Genomic DNA, 16,359 nt, shown 5'->3' on the forward strand with positions numbered 1-16,359 from the left:
AGAATTAGTAAAGTTTGACTACATTTATTTCAGAAGCATTTTGGCTGTACAGCAGTGTAATTACTATTTGCTAGGCCTTTGGTCTCCAGATCAAACTCTGGACTTTGGGTCTGAAAAAGACCTCGTACAATCCATATACCAGGTTGTTATATAAAATGCACATGGATTTTAACCCTTCATATCATTTTTTGTATTTAAAGTTATACGTATTGGCTCTATACTGTCTGTATTTCAAACTTGTGCTATGCTTCTGGGTGACACCCCAGACAATTTGGCATCAGCACTGCCTAGCCTGCTTGATGGCCCATTAAGGACCATCAGCTATACAATTGACCCATTGAGAGAAGGCAGATACACCTTATGACTCAGCAAGGCATGCCTATGGAGAGAACTTAAGGCTTCCAAGCCATGTGCTGGGCAGCTTGTGTTTGAAACAAAGGAAGCACAGGCTGCCTGGCAAGAGACTATAAAATAGGGTTACCATATTTCCACAATCAAAAAAGAGGACCCTGGGGGGGGGGGAGCCCCGCTCTAGCCCTGCCCCCGCCCTGCCCCGCCCCATCCACTTCCCACCCCCTGACTGCCCCCCTCAGAACTCCCAACCCCCCCGCTCCTTGTCCCCTGACTGCCCCCTCCTGGGACCCCTGCCACTAACTGCCCCCTAGGATCCCACCCCCTATCTAAGCCTCCCTGCTTCTTGTCCCCTGACTGCCTCCTCCTGAGAACCCCCCCACCCTAACTGCCCCCCTAGGACCCTACCTGTCCCCTGACTGCCCCGACCCTTATCCACACCCCCACCCCATATTCACACTCCCGCCCCCAGACAGACCCCCAGGACTCCCATGCCCTATCCAACTGCTCCCCGCCCCCTGACAGGACCCCCAGAACTCCCGACCCATCCAACCCCCTCTGCTCCCTGCCTGCCTTGACCCCTCTCCACACCCCTGCCCCCCTGACAGCCCCCCCAGAACCCCCGGCCCATCTAAACCCCCCCGCTCCCTGTCCCTGACTGTCCCAACCCCTCTCCACACCCCTGCCCCCTCATAGCCCCCCCAGAACCCCCGACCCATCCAACCCCCCGCCCGCTCCCTGTCCCTGACTGTCCCAACCCCTCTCCACACCCCTCCCCCCTGACAGCCCCCCACGAACTCCCGACCCATTCAACCGCCCCTCGCTCCCTGTCCCCTGACTGCCCCCTTCTCCAACTCCCCGGCCCCCTTACCGTGCCGCTCGGCTTAGAGCAAGGTGTCTGGCTCCGCCCCACCCCTCCCTAGCGGCGTGCTGAGGCTGTGGAGGAGGGGGTAAGTGGGGGAGGGGCTCTGGCCGCCGCTGCCAGCCCCGCCGCCGCGTTCCCTCACAGGCGCACAGCCCCGCCCCCCAGCGCTGCCGGGCGTTGTGCTAAGGCTGCAGGGGAGGGGGGGAGCCGGGAAGGGGCTTTGGCTGCTGAGGCCCCAATGCGAGCGGCGCTTGGCCGCCCTGTCAGCCACTTTTCGCTCTTTAAATAGCCGACCGGGGGGAAATTCCCCCCGGACGGCTATTTAAAGAGCGAAAAGCCGGACATGTCCAGGGAAATCCGGACGTATGGTAGCCCTACTATAAAAGGCAGCTGCATCTTCTCCATTTTGTCTTCAATCCTGCTTCTTACCTCTGGAGGAACTTCGCTACAAACTGAAGCTCTGCACAAAGGACTGAATGACACATCCAAGCTGTGGATGTACTCCAGAGACTTAACTTAAGCCAGTAGTTTATTCCATCACTGCTACAAGCCTGAACCAAGAACTTTGCCATTGCTGTATGTAATTGATTCTGTTTAACCAATTTTAGCTCTCATCTATATTTCTTTCTTTTTATGAATAAACCTTTAGATTTTAGATTCTAAAGGATTGGCAACAGCATGATTTGTGGTTAAAAACTTATTGGTATATTGACATGGGTCTGGGGCTTGGTCTTTTGGGATTGGGAGAACCTTTTTTCTTTTACTGAGGTATTGGTTTTCATAACCATTTGTCCCCATAAGGAGTGGTGCTGGTGGTGACACTGGGAAACTGGAGTGTCTGAGGGAATTGCTTGATGACTTCTGGTTAGCCAGTGGACTGAAACCGAAGTCCTCTCTGTTTGGCTGGTTTGGTGTACCTTAATAGTGAAGGAACCCCAACCTTGGGCTGTGACTGCCCCGCTCTAAGCAATTTGTCCTGAATTGATACTCTCAGTAGTGTCCCGCCATAGGCTGCATTGTTACAGTGGGTGGAGCGTTGTAGTGACTTTGTTGAAGAAAGTGCATTTTAGTCGTGAATGTTTAAAAAAAATTAAATTAAACTTTCTGTGACGTTGTGCAGTCTATATGGCTTTATACAAACATGATAATAAGTGAATATAATGTAACTGGAATAGTTTTATAAAAACATGATAAGTGAATATAATGTAATTGGAATATGCTTCATGCAAAAGGTCTCTTGTAAGGTATCATTACAAAGCTTATAATCTATTGTGTGTGATCATCCTATTTGTATAAATGTACCATGTACCACTCTTGTATCTAAAACTAGAAATATAAAATATAACTCTGAGGGCCTATTGTAATTGTGCAAAGTGTGGGCCAGTAATGGTGGTTTGGAATCTTGATGACTCCCATTAACCAGGACCATTGTCTGCAGATGGCTCTGTTTTACCTGTGAGTCTTCCTGTATACGTGTGTGCTGACAAGTGGGTAATGAAGTCTTGCAGTGACATGTGATCATGTCACCTGAACTGGATTCCATCTTTAACCTGGTGCTTTTCCAGTGGGGGGGGGGGAACCCAGAGGGACAAAGGGTTCCCGCCTTATGCAAAAGATATATAAAGGGGTGGAAGAGAACAAAGGGAGAGAAGAGCCATCATGAAAAATCCAATAGGTACCACCTAAGCTGGAACAAGAGCTGTACCAGGGGAAAGAATTGTGCCCAGGCCTGGAAGGTGTCCAGTCTGAGGAAAAAACTTACTGAAGCATCTCTAAGGGTGAGATTATTTGTATTTAGTTTGATTAGACATAGATTTGCGCATTTTATTTTATTTTGCTTGGTGACTTACTTTGTTCTGTCTGTTACTACTTGGAACCACTTAAATCCTACTTTCTGTATTTAATAAAATCACTTTTTACTTATTAATTAACTCAGAGTATGTATTAATACCTGGGGGAGCAAACAGCTGTGCATATCTCTCTATCAGTGTTATAGAGGGCGAACAATTTATGAGTTTACCCTGCATAAGCTTTATGCAGGGTAAAATGGATTTATTTGGGTTTAGACCCCATTGGGAGTTGGGCATCTGAGTGCTAAAGACAAGCACACTCCTGTGAGCTGTTTTCAGGTAAACCTGCAGCTTTGGGGCAAGTAATTCAGACCCTGGGTTTGTGCTGGAGCAGATGGGAGTGTCTGGCTCAGCAAGACAGGGTGCTGGAGTCCTGAGCTGGCAGGGAAAACAGGGATAGAAGTAGTGTTGGCACATCGGTTGGCAGCTCTCAGGGGGGGTTCTGTGATCCAACCCATCACACTTTCCTTTTTGGGAATAGCACTAGATTCTGTTCCAGGTTATAAAGGAATAAATTACTATAATGAAGAGCTACTGCAGAGTTTAATTAACAGTGAGGAAAAATGGTCTAAGCAAGCCACGGTAAGACATTAGAACCTACATTTACCAAAGGAAGAGATGAGCAAATACAGAGGGCTTTGCAGAGAGCAGGTGTTGTTATGTGTACAGTAGGAATATCATAAATGCTTACAAATTTGGGCAGTGCCGGTTAGAAAGGCTTACAAAGTGCTCCAGTTGGGCAGAACTACATGCAGCTCAGACATCGGGGATCTCAGGTTCTGGGAAAGGATTGTTAATATCCAATGCTGGCACCCGCAGCAAGTACTTGGTTTTATGGATCTCTGGAAAGTCTTTCTCTGTCATTCCTATTTCCCACTTGGGAAAATCTGGTGCGGCCTTCAGCCATAAGTCTTCCATGGGGCCTTTTGCAGTGAACCACCACTCCTAGGGAAAACAAAAGGAAAACGAGATGCCAGAATGAGACTGGATCTTCAGAGACAGCATTTACAAGATGGTCAGGAAGGGGAGAAGTCTGACAAGAGCCCCCTATTCTTGCTATCGATCGCTATCTATCCCACACTGCCCCACCAGCAAGCCAGGGAACAAACGGATTATGAAAGTTGCAATTTGACCCTTGGTTCCCAGCTGGCTTTGGGGAAGGAAGTAATCTGCATCACGCCTAAACCAGGCAGAGATCTCTTCCCCTTCCATGCTGGCTCAGCACTGCTGGCTGGTGTGTTGGATTCCCTGCTCCTATGTAGGAAGGGAAGTAGGACCCCATTGAAACTACTCAGCTCCCCATGTTGTGACCCACGATACAGATAGCCCATACAGGGATGTTGAGGCCCCTTAAGCCCCCTTACTTACACCCTTTTAGGGTGTTAGGTGAATGGTTTTCATTTGATGATTTACTCCTGCTTCACACTACAGAGGCGCTATACTGGAAGTGTAAATATTGTAGTGACTTATCTTTCTACAAAAGACTTTATTGCAATAAAGCAGGCCAGCTGCCTTTACTATGATGACACCAGAACAGAACCATCAAACCACAGAACTGTCCTCCAAGACGTTAAAAATGCATCTTGCTAGGGGAATTGTTCTCTCCGTTTGCCACCGGGGTGGAATTTCACAGGCTAGGCTGGCAGAGCCTGTGGTTGGAAAGGCCGATTCCAAACTCAAGTCTTCCACATTTTGTATGGCAGAGTATTGTAAACAAGGAGCCGGAGAAGGATCTTACGCAGGTGGTTAGAACTCTATCTGTGTCCATTTGGGTCTGGAAAAAGTTCTCAGACATCCATATTTCAAATCCCCTCTCTTCCTGGGGCATGTCCTTCTGATGAAAGTAGGTAGCCATGGTTTATATGCCATCCTAGCTGTAGATTTCCCATACTTTTTTTCCCCCTTCTCCTCCAACTGTGATTGGACCAAGCATATTTCTGGCCAATGTCTTTTTAAAAGGCCAATAGCAGGTGCTTCCTGGCCCCAAAGCTGTCAGCCTGTCTATTAGTATTATTATTTTTTATTTGTATTGCCTCATTGTGCTCGGTGCTGGACAAACAGAACAAAAAACCATCCCTGCCCCAAGGAGCTATCAATCTAAGACAAGAGTCAACAAGTGGATACAGACAGACAGGGGAGCACAAGAAAACAGTGAGACAATATTGGTCAACATGGTCAACTGTGGTCTCAAAGCACTTGGCATCATGGCAAAGGAGAGTTTTAACTCCAGTGCCCACACTGGCCTTTGTTGTCTTGGTCCAAAACAGAACTGTGCAGCCGGGGCCATGGTAGAAGGTCCTGTTAAGACAAACCAAGTAGTTTTGAGTTTGTGTCCATAGTAAGCCATCACACCTTTCTTAGCCTAATACTGTACTTTCAAGGGATGAGACAAATGTATCCATTTTGCTTAACTTCTAAATTCCAAACTATACACCCCAGCCATTTGCTCCAATCAGCTCCCTGGGCAGGAGAAGAAAATAGGCTCTGTGAAGAAACGCAAGAGCTACATTAGAGCACTGGCTTTGAGATATTTTCTGACATTACCTCACAAGAGTGGGTTAAAATTAGGTCAGAAACTAACACGGTCAATGGTAAAAACTCTTCCAGTAAGAATGCTTGTCACTGTTATATGTCCATTGTTCCTTCACTTGTTGCCTTCACTTGTTCCATGTCCCGTCTATATGAGGAGTGTACCATGAAAGCGCATATTACTGTGCACTGATTTTCATGCATTGCAGGCATGCTACCATCTGGCAGTATGTTCCAATTATACCAGCCTCTTTGCAGGTGCTTCAGGGCACATGGCCCAGCAGATACGTTATCACGTAGGTGTCTTGGCCAGACTGCACTAGATCTTTAGTAATGCTCCTGTTTTGAAGTCTTTCTGCATTGCTGCTTGTGGGCCTTTTACATTTTTCTCTGCTTGTCTGACATCTGACAACAGCCAGCTGCTGTTCATCAGGGACTGGGCGTTTCTGTCCCTACTGGGAACAGTAGGCCAGGCAACCAGAAGGTGTGGGGTCAAGAAAGGGAAATTGGGGTGGGGACTGGGTGTGCTGGGACCTACTGACCATGCAATGGAGGTGTAGGAAGGAAGGAGGGAAAGAGGGGAAGGGTGGCTTGTGCAAGGCTCTTACAAACACACACTCAGGAGAACCTGGGAATGCATTCCCTTCCCAATCTGAATCAGACCCCATCGGTACATTTTCACAACTAAAAAGTAGCTTACCAGATCTGAATGGCATTTCTCCTGCTCTCCAGGTTGAACCTGCAGCTGTCTCAGGAAGCACTTCATCAGATTCCTCTTCCCCCTGGCATTCAGAGGCCTTCTCCTCTATTGCTCTCATAATGCAGTCTCCAGTACAGGGAATGTCCATCTCTGCCAGATGCTGGGAAATGCCATCATACTATACACCTTCCCTGATTGCTGTGATCATATGGTACCACAGGCTCTGGCCCTGTCTATAATGCAGTGAGCATGCTGATGTCGGTGCTGGCCAGCTGGCAGCCTGGTCGGATGATCCAATGAGGCATTGTAGAGATCAGATCACAAATCAATCACCAGAAGAAGCCTGCCACTGTGGAAGCACTGTGCAGCTAGGGGCCACCCATGTGTGCTGCACTGTTTGTACAAGTAGGTGGGTCCTGGCCAGGCTGACTCCTGGACAGTGGAATGCAGACAAGTGTCCAGACAGGCCACCTCTGCAGTATGGGATTGCACTGGGAGGTCCATTTGCACTCTTTGGGCTAACACAACATTGCCCTCTGCTCACCATGACACTGAAAATGACTGAGGCTCGATCAAGGTGGACCTCAAAAAGCACAGGTGGGTCAGCACAGTCTATAGCATAATAGAAACCCAAGTGTGTGTGTAGATGTGGAGCATGTTACGGCCATGCTAGGGAGAACATGCTATGTTAACCATGACAAGTTTGACCAAGCCATGATGGGCAGGCAGGTGTAGACAGACGCATGGACAACATGAAAAGGAGATTTAATTTTGCAAATATAAAGTTTGCACTAGAGAGAAACCACTGGCCCCTAAAAATGATGCTCCTATAGATCTTCCATCAAAATGTACTCCAAAGCACAAGTTCCAGGAGGCACAGAGCAGGAAGCAATGTTATTTTGGAATGGTTGGTCGTGTACTAGAAATGGTCCCAAACCTGTTAAATGTTTTGAATGGGATTTTATGCTTCTTAAACCATAGCCCTGAGAACCGTCCAGTGACGTCAAGATAAGTGCTGTTCACACAATACTGAGTGAGACACTTGGGTTGAAATCTCAGGCTGCTCTCACTCCCCAGCTTGGCAGATGTGGGCTTGTCTACACTTACCGGGGGATCGATGCACGGCGATCGATGCATCAGTGGTCAATTTCGCAGGTCAAGACCCGCTAAATCGACCACAGATTGCTCTCCCGTTGACTTCTATACGCCACCAGATCAAGTAAGGGGAGTCGATGGGAGAGCATCTCCTGTCGACATTGCGTAGTATGGACTTCGTGGTAAATAGATCTAAGCTACATCGACTTGAGTTACGCTATTCACGTAACTTAAATTGCGTAGCTTAGATCGACTTTTCCCTGTAGCGTAGACAAGGAGTACTGCAGAGTAACCCTGGCAAGAGCTGGGAGCCTATTTGTTGGGTTTTGTAAATAGTCACCACTGCAGGATAAGCAGTAGCACAGTTAATGGAGTCCTTGAGAGATTCTGTTCCATTCTGTTGGAGGAGAGTTCTGATGATGTGGGTGGGTGTGGACGTACACAACAGGGTGAAGGATCAGGTGCTGCGCATGCTCCTCCCCAAGCCTTGTCCCCAAATGTCATGCCAGCCCCAGGCTGTCTGAGAATATACCACAAATGTTAGTGGAACTTAGCAGTTAGGTGGGCTTGGGGTGTATGTCACAGTGGTGCGGCAGTTCCCCGCCCCTGTCAGGAAGAAGTTAAAGAGCTCCTCCTCAAGCCAGTGCAGCTGTAAGCCTTGTCCAGCCTAGGTATGGGGCGGGGGGGCTTAAAATGGAGGATCCCAGCTCAGTTTGGGGCAGCACTCTGAAGGAGCAGGACTGCAGTGCAGCGGTCCCTGACTGCCAGAAGCAGGGGTTGCTGACTGGGGAAACAGCTAGAGAGCCTTGCCCACCCAGGCCCTTGCAGAAAGGAGAAGGGCTGATACTTTTGCCCTTTTTTGCTCTCTTTTTCTTTGGCTTCCCAAACTGTTTGTTTGGGCTACTTTAATTCCCCCTACCCCTGGGCAAGGGGGCAGAGGCTATGAACAGCACTGGACTCTGCCACAGGAACAGGTCCCATCCTTTCCCCCAAGGGGTGCTAGGGAGGTATAGCCTACTGCAGGCACCCACCAGCTCCATCCAGGATTTCGATCATTTGCCTTCACAACCCCCACCTTGACTTTATCTATATTGCAGCCATTGACCTGCAGCCAGCTCCACTTTCTTCTAGGGAATCCTAAATCCCTTCCCAGAGACCAGCTCATCTGGTGCTCAAAGGAAAGAGCTTTCAGATTACCAGCTCTCGGGACTTACATCGCTGATCTCCAGCCAGGATTTCTCCAGGAGGTTTCCATATATGTCACAGAGTTGGAATGCTTGGGATAGGTAGATTTGGCTCTGTTCTTCATTGCCCAACATCAGGAGGATATAGGCTTTCAGGTGGTAAACCCTAGGGTAATAGATAGGGCTTCTGGAGCATCGAGAGAGAACCTGGTCCAAGTCCTAACAAGAGAACAATTGAGATTCATGTCAGGATGACATCCCAGAGCTTTGAGATCCCTTTGCAGGAATACAGTATGCCTGAGGAGAAGAGTCAGCTAGAAAGAAACAGGAAACCTGCAGAGAGATAGAAAGTAGCAGGGGTGAGATAAAAACCAGGAAGATTCAGACTGTATGAACTCGTCTTGATCATGCACTTAGGCAGCACTCACTAACTTGGCTTTGCAATAGTCTCTTATCCGACCTACAGGACAATTCCTCTTTGGGAATTGTGCACTCTGTGTGGCTGATTTCTCTTCTACCTCCTGTCCAGAGGCCACTCTGAGAGGATCCTAAAGATATGTTTCTTGCAAAGTGAGTGGGATGGGGACGAGGGGACATCTGTCACAGCCTTAATAGCATCTTTTTCCGCATCCTCACAATGTCCGAATAATCTGTCATGGTTCTCTCACCCCACAAATGTGCATCAATTACTGGCTCTGGAAACATATTGTTGAAGGGCTATGATAATGAACTACTGCTGTTTGATCAAGGGTTGCCCCCACTTTCTGAGTCCTTCCACTGGCTTCCTGCCTCTTATTGCATCAAATTCAAGTTTCTCTGTCTCCCCTACAAACTCTAAAATGTAGAAATAAACCTAGCTGCACAATGCAAAAATGTCAATGCCTTCTCCCCTCCTCCCTTGCACAGCTGGACACATACAAATATAGAACATCACTTTTGACCAGTTTCCACGTTCTATGCCAAAAATAGAAGTGTCTATGTGTGCTTTGGGGGCACTTCATTTTGTCTGGGGATTTCCCCTCCTCTCCATTGTAGTGTATTATGGGGAAAAAAGAGTTTTTGCAATTCTTGCCATCAATTTTTGGATGAATCAACTGGAAAGAAGCAAAATTATGATCAACCTCCCCCTCCACTTGTAATAGGCTTTGCATTGCTTATTGCTCATGCTGAGCTGTAGTGCAGCACTGAAGGGATTTCAAAACCAAACCACCACCTGAACAGCCATTAAAACCATTACAGGGGCCCGAACAGGGAACTAGGCAATTCAAGGGAGGAGACCAAGGCTAGTAGAGCTGAAAAGATACACAGGGCTGGAGTGTTGCAGGTGTCAGGACCCTGGTATTGAATCCAAGTCCATTGGGTCCCTAAAAGGTATCCCCAGTGTCCGCACCATGGCAGCATGCTGAACCACTACCCCTGACTGACAGCCTTGGTGCTAAAGACCTACAGCCCCACAGCAGCTAGGCCCCTGATTGGCTGGACTGACAACATTCTCACTGGGCACCTGGACTATATAAAGACCCCAACAGGAAGAGGAAGCTGTCTGAGCAGCAGGCCATTACTGCCTGGACCACCTTGCTGCCCTGCTGTTTTGCCTGACCTTGCCTTGATGCTGTACTGTCTCACCTGACTCTGCCTTGCCTGACTGCACCTACCTATCTTGCCAACCCAAACCCTTCGATTGTATCTGCTGGCTACAGACCCCCCTGCGAGAACTCTGACCATTGCCCCGGACTGCCTGTAATACCAATTGTCCTCCCAGTTACCAGACCACCCACACACCACTAGACGACGACTCTGGACTCCCCTAGTCTGCCCATCCTGACCTATCATAACGCCCAGTGTCTGAAAGAGAGGCGTGTAGGGAAACTTGACACATGGCTGCTCCCAGTGGGCCTGATTCAAAGCCCATTGAAACCCGTGGAAAGACTCCCACTGACATCATGGGCTTTGGATCAGGCCCTCCATGTCTAGCAGCCATCAGGAGATATCCAGCCTCCATTTGCAGATGTATTGCATTTTACAGTCTTTCCACATAATGTGGACATCTCCTTCTCCCTCTCACCTTTAGCGTCTTAGTACGAGTCTCCTGGACCAATTTAGGCTTTTCCTCAATGTGTTTCCATAGCATAAGGATCTCACACTCCAAGAATCTACAGAATCCACTGGTAGCAAAGAATGAGGCGCTAGTTCTCCTCAGCAACCTTCTGGCCTTTTCAAAAGGCTCCTTGAAGTTGCCCCACTGCTGAAGTCTGGCAAACCTAGATCACCAAGAGAGAGATCCACATAAGATTTGCTGTAGGGGATTGGACTATTGGACCAGCCAGTGGCACCGATCTATATATGGAAAACTCACGCTGCATCTAGCTACCTGCACAGTGCTATACAATGGGCAGAGGAATTCTTCCTAATGCATGCAGCAAAGCATGAGATATGATTACCACCAACTTAGATTGTACTTTGGGGGCAGTGACTGTCTCGTTATTCTGTGTTCGTACAGCACCGAGCACAGCAGGGTACTGGTTCATGACTAGGACTCCTAGGCACAATGATGTTGATTATAATAATTTAATGCAAAATAAAGATGTTTTTACTGGACCTAAAATTATCCATCCGAGGTATGTGCCATGATGACAAAAACTTTTCAGCCACCCCCCCAGCTAAGGTGGCCTTAAGGCTCATCAATACCCCATTCAGTCCTCTAGTAGAACTGGCCCAGTTCTGCCACCCTTACTCATATTGAGAAGTACCTGATCAGCCAAGTAGTCACACTGATTTCAACAGGACTCATGGACTAAGGAGCTATTTAACGTGAGTACGGATGGCAGAATCCGGCCCAAAGTTTCCAAGTTCCGACCCCCCCATATGGCAAAATAAAGATTAAACCAGTAACACAGCAAAGCAATTTTGAGGAGACTTTGTATATTACCAAATGGCCAGGGATGAATACAGCCCCAACATGATGCTGTTCTGAGACATAAGGATGCAGTTTTTTTCATTGCGTTGTATGAATTCCAGGCACTCTTTAAATGACTTAAATGAAAATCCTGTAAAAGAAATTTGCATTAGAGAAGCTGTTTCCCCTTCTGGTGGGGGTGTATTTCCCTATTCTAAAACTACCATAAGTACAAAGATAGTCAAGAGGGATCTTGGAAGTAGCTAAATCACCGGGCATAAAAAATCCTCAGATCTCAATGAAAATCTAAAAGAAATGCTGCAAGATTTGGGGTTTTAACTGAGCCCCTTGGGGCTGTCACAGGCTCTGTATCAGTGGTCTCTAGTGCAAGGGGAGAAACCCCATACTGGGCAGAAAAAATGAAAGCATCATCACCCAAGCATGCAGTCCATTTTAAACTGCCCATGTTTCTGTAACACCGACAGACCCCAATTGTCAGCAGCTGGGATCGAATCTGAGACCTCTGGAGCTTAGTGCATGAGCCTCTACTGCATGAGCTAAAAGCCAACTGCCTGTTAGCTAAGGTTGTAGAGCAGACTCATACTCTCGCTCTAAGTGGTCTCGGTGCCACTAGATGGGACAGAATACCACACTCAGGAGCATAGGCATGCGCACGGGGTGTGCCGGGTGTGCCCAGGCACACCCTAATGCAGGGGTGGGCAAATGGCCCCCCTCTCCCAGCGCGGCAAGCCACAGGGTCTGCGCTCCCAGGCCCCCTCCCCTGGAGCCATGCCGCTGCGCACGCAGCGCTCTGGGGGCCGGGGCTGTGCGCTCCCGCGGGGCAGTGTTTGGCTCCGCGGGGCGGCTAGGAGCCTCATCTCATGGTAAGGGGTCTGGGGCCAGGGGGGGTTGGATAAGGGGTGGGGGCAGTCAGGGGACAGGGTGGGTTGGATAGGGGGTGGGATCCTGGGGCAGTGGCTAGGGGTTGAGGGGGGTCTCTGGAGGGGGCAGTCAGGGAGCAGGGGGGTTGGATGGGGCATGGGAGTCCTGGGGTCTGACAGGGGGCGGGGGTGGATAGGGGTCAGGTCAGTCAGGGGACAGGGAGTAAGGAGGGTCCTGGGGGGCAGTTAGGGTGGGGGGTCTCTGGAGGGGGTGGTCAGGGGACAAGCAGCTGGGGGGGGTTGGATGAGTCGGGAGTTCTGGGGGGGCTGTCAGGAGGCAGGGATGTGGAGAGGTGTTGGGGGAGGCAGGGAGCAGGGGGGTTGTATGGGTCGGGATTTCTGGGGGTCCTGTCTGGGGGTGGGGAGCAGTTGGATAGGCGTGGGAGTCCTGGGGGTCTGTCTGGGGGTCTGTCTGGGGGTGTGGATAAGGGTCGGGGCAGTCAGGGGACAGGTAGGGGGTAGGGTCCTGGGGGGCAGTCAGGGGACAAGGAGCAGGGAGGCTTAGATAGGGGGTGAGGTCCTGGGGGGCAGTTAGGGGCAGGGGTCCCAGGAGGGGGTAGTCAGGGGACAAGGAGCAGGGGGAGTTGGAGGTTCTGAGGGGGGAAGTCAGGGGGCGGGAAGTAGGAGGGAGTGAATGGGGGCAGGGTGGGGGCGGGGCTAGGGCGGGGCTCCCTGGGTGCACACCCTAATGAAATAGGCTGCGCACGCCTATGCTCAGGAGGTGTGTGAGTTACATTTGTTCTCCACAATGGATGCAATGCAGAGATGGGCAAAGCAATTCCTATGTTGTGGAGCAGCAGCAGTCCTTCCATAAGGAAGGTTGCCACTTGGGTCCCATTATCCATCCCTCTCTTTCTAAAAGGTGTTTTTGAAAGAGGACCTCCTTAAACTGTAGCGCAAAAAGAGAGTTTCAAATTCTTCCAACTTTTTTGCCACTTTTGTAGGGGAAATAAACAGATAACTACAACCAAAAACCCAAAGAGAATTGGCTGCAGCAGATCACTGCCTTTGAGCACGATTGTGAGAGTAACCTACAATAGGTTATTAAACATGTCCAAGGAACAGACATTCCTACACTGGCTAGCTTGGTGTTGCATGTAAAAGGATTGCTGGAGCCCTAGACTTTCACTGCAAGGAAAGTCTCTAGCCCTTTCCCATGCAGAAGCAGAGTTAGCCTTAAGAGATTTGTTGGCCAACTTTACAACCTCCCACCTCCCAGTATAAGGCTCCAGATTTATATGAGAATATCCCAAAAGCGTCAACGTTCACACAGATATCAACATCCCCTCATCGGAGCTACAACCCCTTTTCTGTTAAACCTTTTAGCTCTCTTCTTTAAAAGCATGTCAATTGCAGTTTAACCACAAACGAGATGCCAGAATGGCGCCATCATTTTTTGGCAGGGTTGACATGGCAACCGTCCCAGTCCAGGAGTGTCTTTGCAAAGCACGCCTTTATCTGTTGTCCTCATTACCCAGTACTTACCAGCATAAAGCAAGAGTTCTAAACAGTAAGAAAAGAAACAAGCCATCTCAATGATTCTCTCCTCCTCAGCAGCCAACTCCTCCAGCCAGCTCAGTACTTGCACACAATTTTGGTACCTAGACATCATGGAGAATTATTACACGACTCATTTTATTCTGAGGTGTTTCTCCCCTATCCCTTTATTTCCTTTCCTCTTTCCATGTCTCATTCTCTATCCTCCCATCCATCATTCCACTCATATATCTAGCCTATTTTTCTCTCCAAGGATCTTTGGTGAACGAGCTTATGGAGAAGGGCTTCAAGGATGCCTGACAAGACACTGAGTGGATAGAGACGTTCCACTGTGGTCCTTCCCAGGTGCGCAAAGTATCCCTATGTGCATATAAGTGTCTGCAAGGTCCACTGTGGATAGTTAATTGCCTTTCCAGCTGGTCATTGACAAGGAAAAGCACCAGGAGCAGTGCATATAGAAGCCAGGTGGCCAACCTATTACTACAGACAAACATGCCCCAGCGGAAGGAACAGTTGTGAGAACAAGTGTGTTCAGGAAGCCACTGTGGCTCAGAGAGAGTTCTTATAGATTGATGTCTAATAAAAGACAGACCAGTCTTTTAATCTGCCAGGGGTGGGAGGAAATAAGGCTGCCACATGACTCCAGTTGACACTTCTGAGCCATGTGACAGAGGTACCTGCATCCCAAGTATGGGGATCCAAACAACCTCCTCATGAGGAAGAAATTCACTTCAGAAGAAAAGTACCAGCCAACCAAAGCAAAAAGCCAAACTTAGCCTGTCCATACTTCCTCACTTCCTGGCTCTATAGACCAGGGAGGTCCTTGGTCGCCCTCATAATGTGCCTCCCACCTCTTTCTGTCAAGGGCACATTGTTATCATCGATAGTAATTCACATTAAGAGCTGTTAGGTATGGCTCAATATTATCCCTCCATCTCCTCCTTGGTCAGCCATAAGGTCAGACACCATAAATAGGGCCCTGTGTAAATCACATTTTTGTGGAGGACATGGAAATCGAGAAAATGCCCCCAAACCGTGATCTTTTACATATTTTTCCTTACAATTGACTAAATGTACTTATCAAATTCATTCCTTGCAAACTGTCGGGAATTTTCTTTAAAAAAAAAAAAGTGATTTATACAGGGCCTTAAACATCCTTCCTAGAGACACTGGTCTGTCTTCTGTCATTGTAACCACATGCCTTGCCCACTGAAGTCATTGGGATTTCTTTATATTTACTATACTTCTGTCTCCATCGACCTCCCACAGTTCCCTATTAGATTTCTTCTCCATACACCATTCTCCTTAGCCAGGAACATAAATTTGCATCATACCTGATGCTCAGAAAGAGAGCTTTGAAGAGCATGCAGAGAACCAGATAGTCCAGCTTCGGTTTCTTCAGACGCACACACATTTCATGGGCTCGATAGCCTGTGGAGAAAACAAATGTATTAAGTGTCTCTCCCTTAATACTGACACCTTCTCTTCACAGTATACGATGAAAGCAGACTTACCTAACTGAATAGATAGGGGCAGGTTACCCAAGCAGAGCTTCATATAGGCCAATGACTGTGCTAATTTAACTGTTGTTAATAGCCCTCCTCCGATAACCTGGAGGTGAGAGCTACGCTGGATGGCCATCAGCTCATATTTCATCCATTCATCTTGGTAACCCATCATCAGGCAGCAGAGTGAGAATTCCATATAGGATGAAATGATCTAAAATGTTCAAAACAAGAAAAAACAAGAGCCTGAAACTGTTGACTGAATCGTTATCTGGTATAGGCTCAAAAGGGACACATGGATGAACCAGAAACCCCCACATTTCTTTGTTCCTTTTTCTCTTACAACACTGACCATTAAAAAAAATTAGGATTATTAATATTAACATTTATTATGCTCATGTCTAAAGGCTCCAGTCAGGATTCCCCCTCTGTGCTAGGTGTTGTACAGGCACAGAATATAAACTAGTGTCATGAAATTAGCAATAGCTTCAAAATCAGAACCAACCTAAACTGTTACAATAAACAAAATGAAACTGAACCTCAGATCAACTCTTTTGGGAGGCTTAAAAAAGGTCAGTGAACTTTAATTGTTTGTCATTTCACCACATCTCTGCCTCCCTAGTTCTTACCAGAGGCAGAAGTGCTGCAACATGACAAAGAAGACCATGGGCATGTTTTACCAGCCAAGACAGAAAGAAGCAAGGCATGCTGGAAATCTGACAAGAAAGCTGGTTTTCCATGAGATTTCCAGCCCCAGAGGCTTAGACAGTGTGAATGAGGTTCAGAAAAACATCAGAACATTGGGATGATTATCCAAAGCAAGCTTTTACAGGTCAACCCATTGCTTGTTGAAATCAGACATCTGCTCCATAACAGTCAGGACTCTTCAATCCCCTTTGGGCAGGGTGTGTCCTGTCACCACAGTTATTTCCAGTGCTGCTAGTTA

At 48.1% G+C, this 16,359-nt stretch overlaps 1 protein-coding gene across 1 annotated transcript in view; it reads right to left on the reverse strand.

The window, feature by feature from the left end:
* LOC135877812 (adenylate cyclase type 10-like) overlaps positions 1-16,359 on the reverse strand; it is a 113,060-nt gene that overhangs the window by 42,862 nt on the left and 53,839 nt on the right. Inside the window, 5 exon segments of the mRNA XM_065403360.1 lie at positions 3,829-4,011; positions 8,605-8,793; positions 10,640-10,835; positions 15,243-15,339; positions 15,423-15,627. Of these exon segments, the coding sequence (XP_065259432.1) occupies positions 3,829-4,011; positions 8,605-8,793; positions 10,640-10,835; positions 15,243-15,339; positions 15,423-15,627 (870 nt within the window).

Source organism: Emys orbicularis, chromosome 4 (assembly GCF_028017835.1).
Source record: "Emys orbicularis isolate rEmyOrb1 chromosome 4, rEmyOrb1.hap1, whole genome shotgun sequence".
NCBI lineage: Eukaryota > Metazoa > Chordata > Testudines > Emydidae > Emys > Emys orbicularis.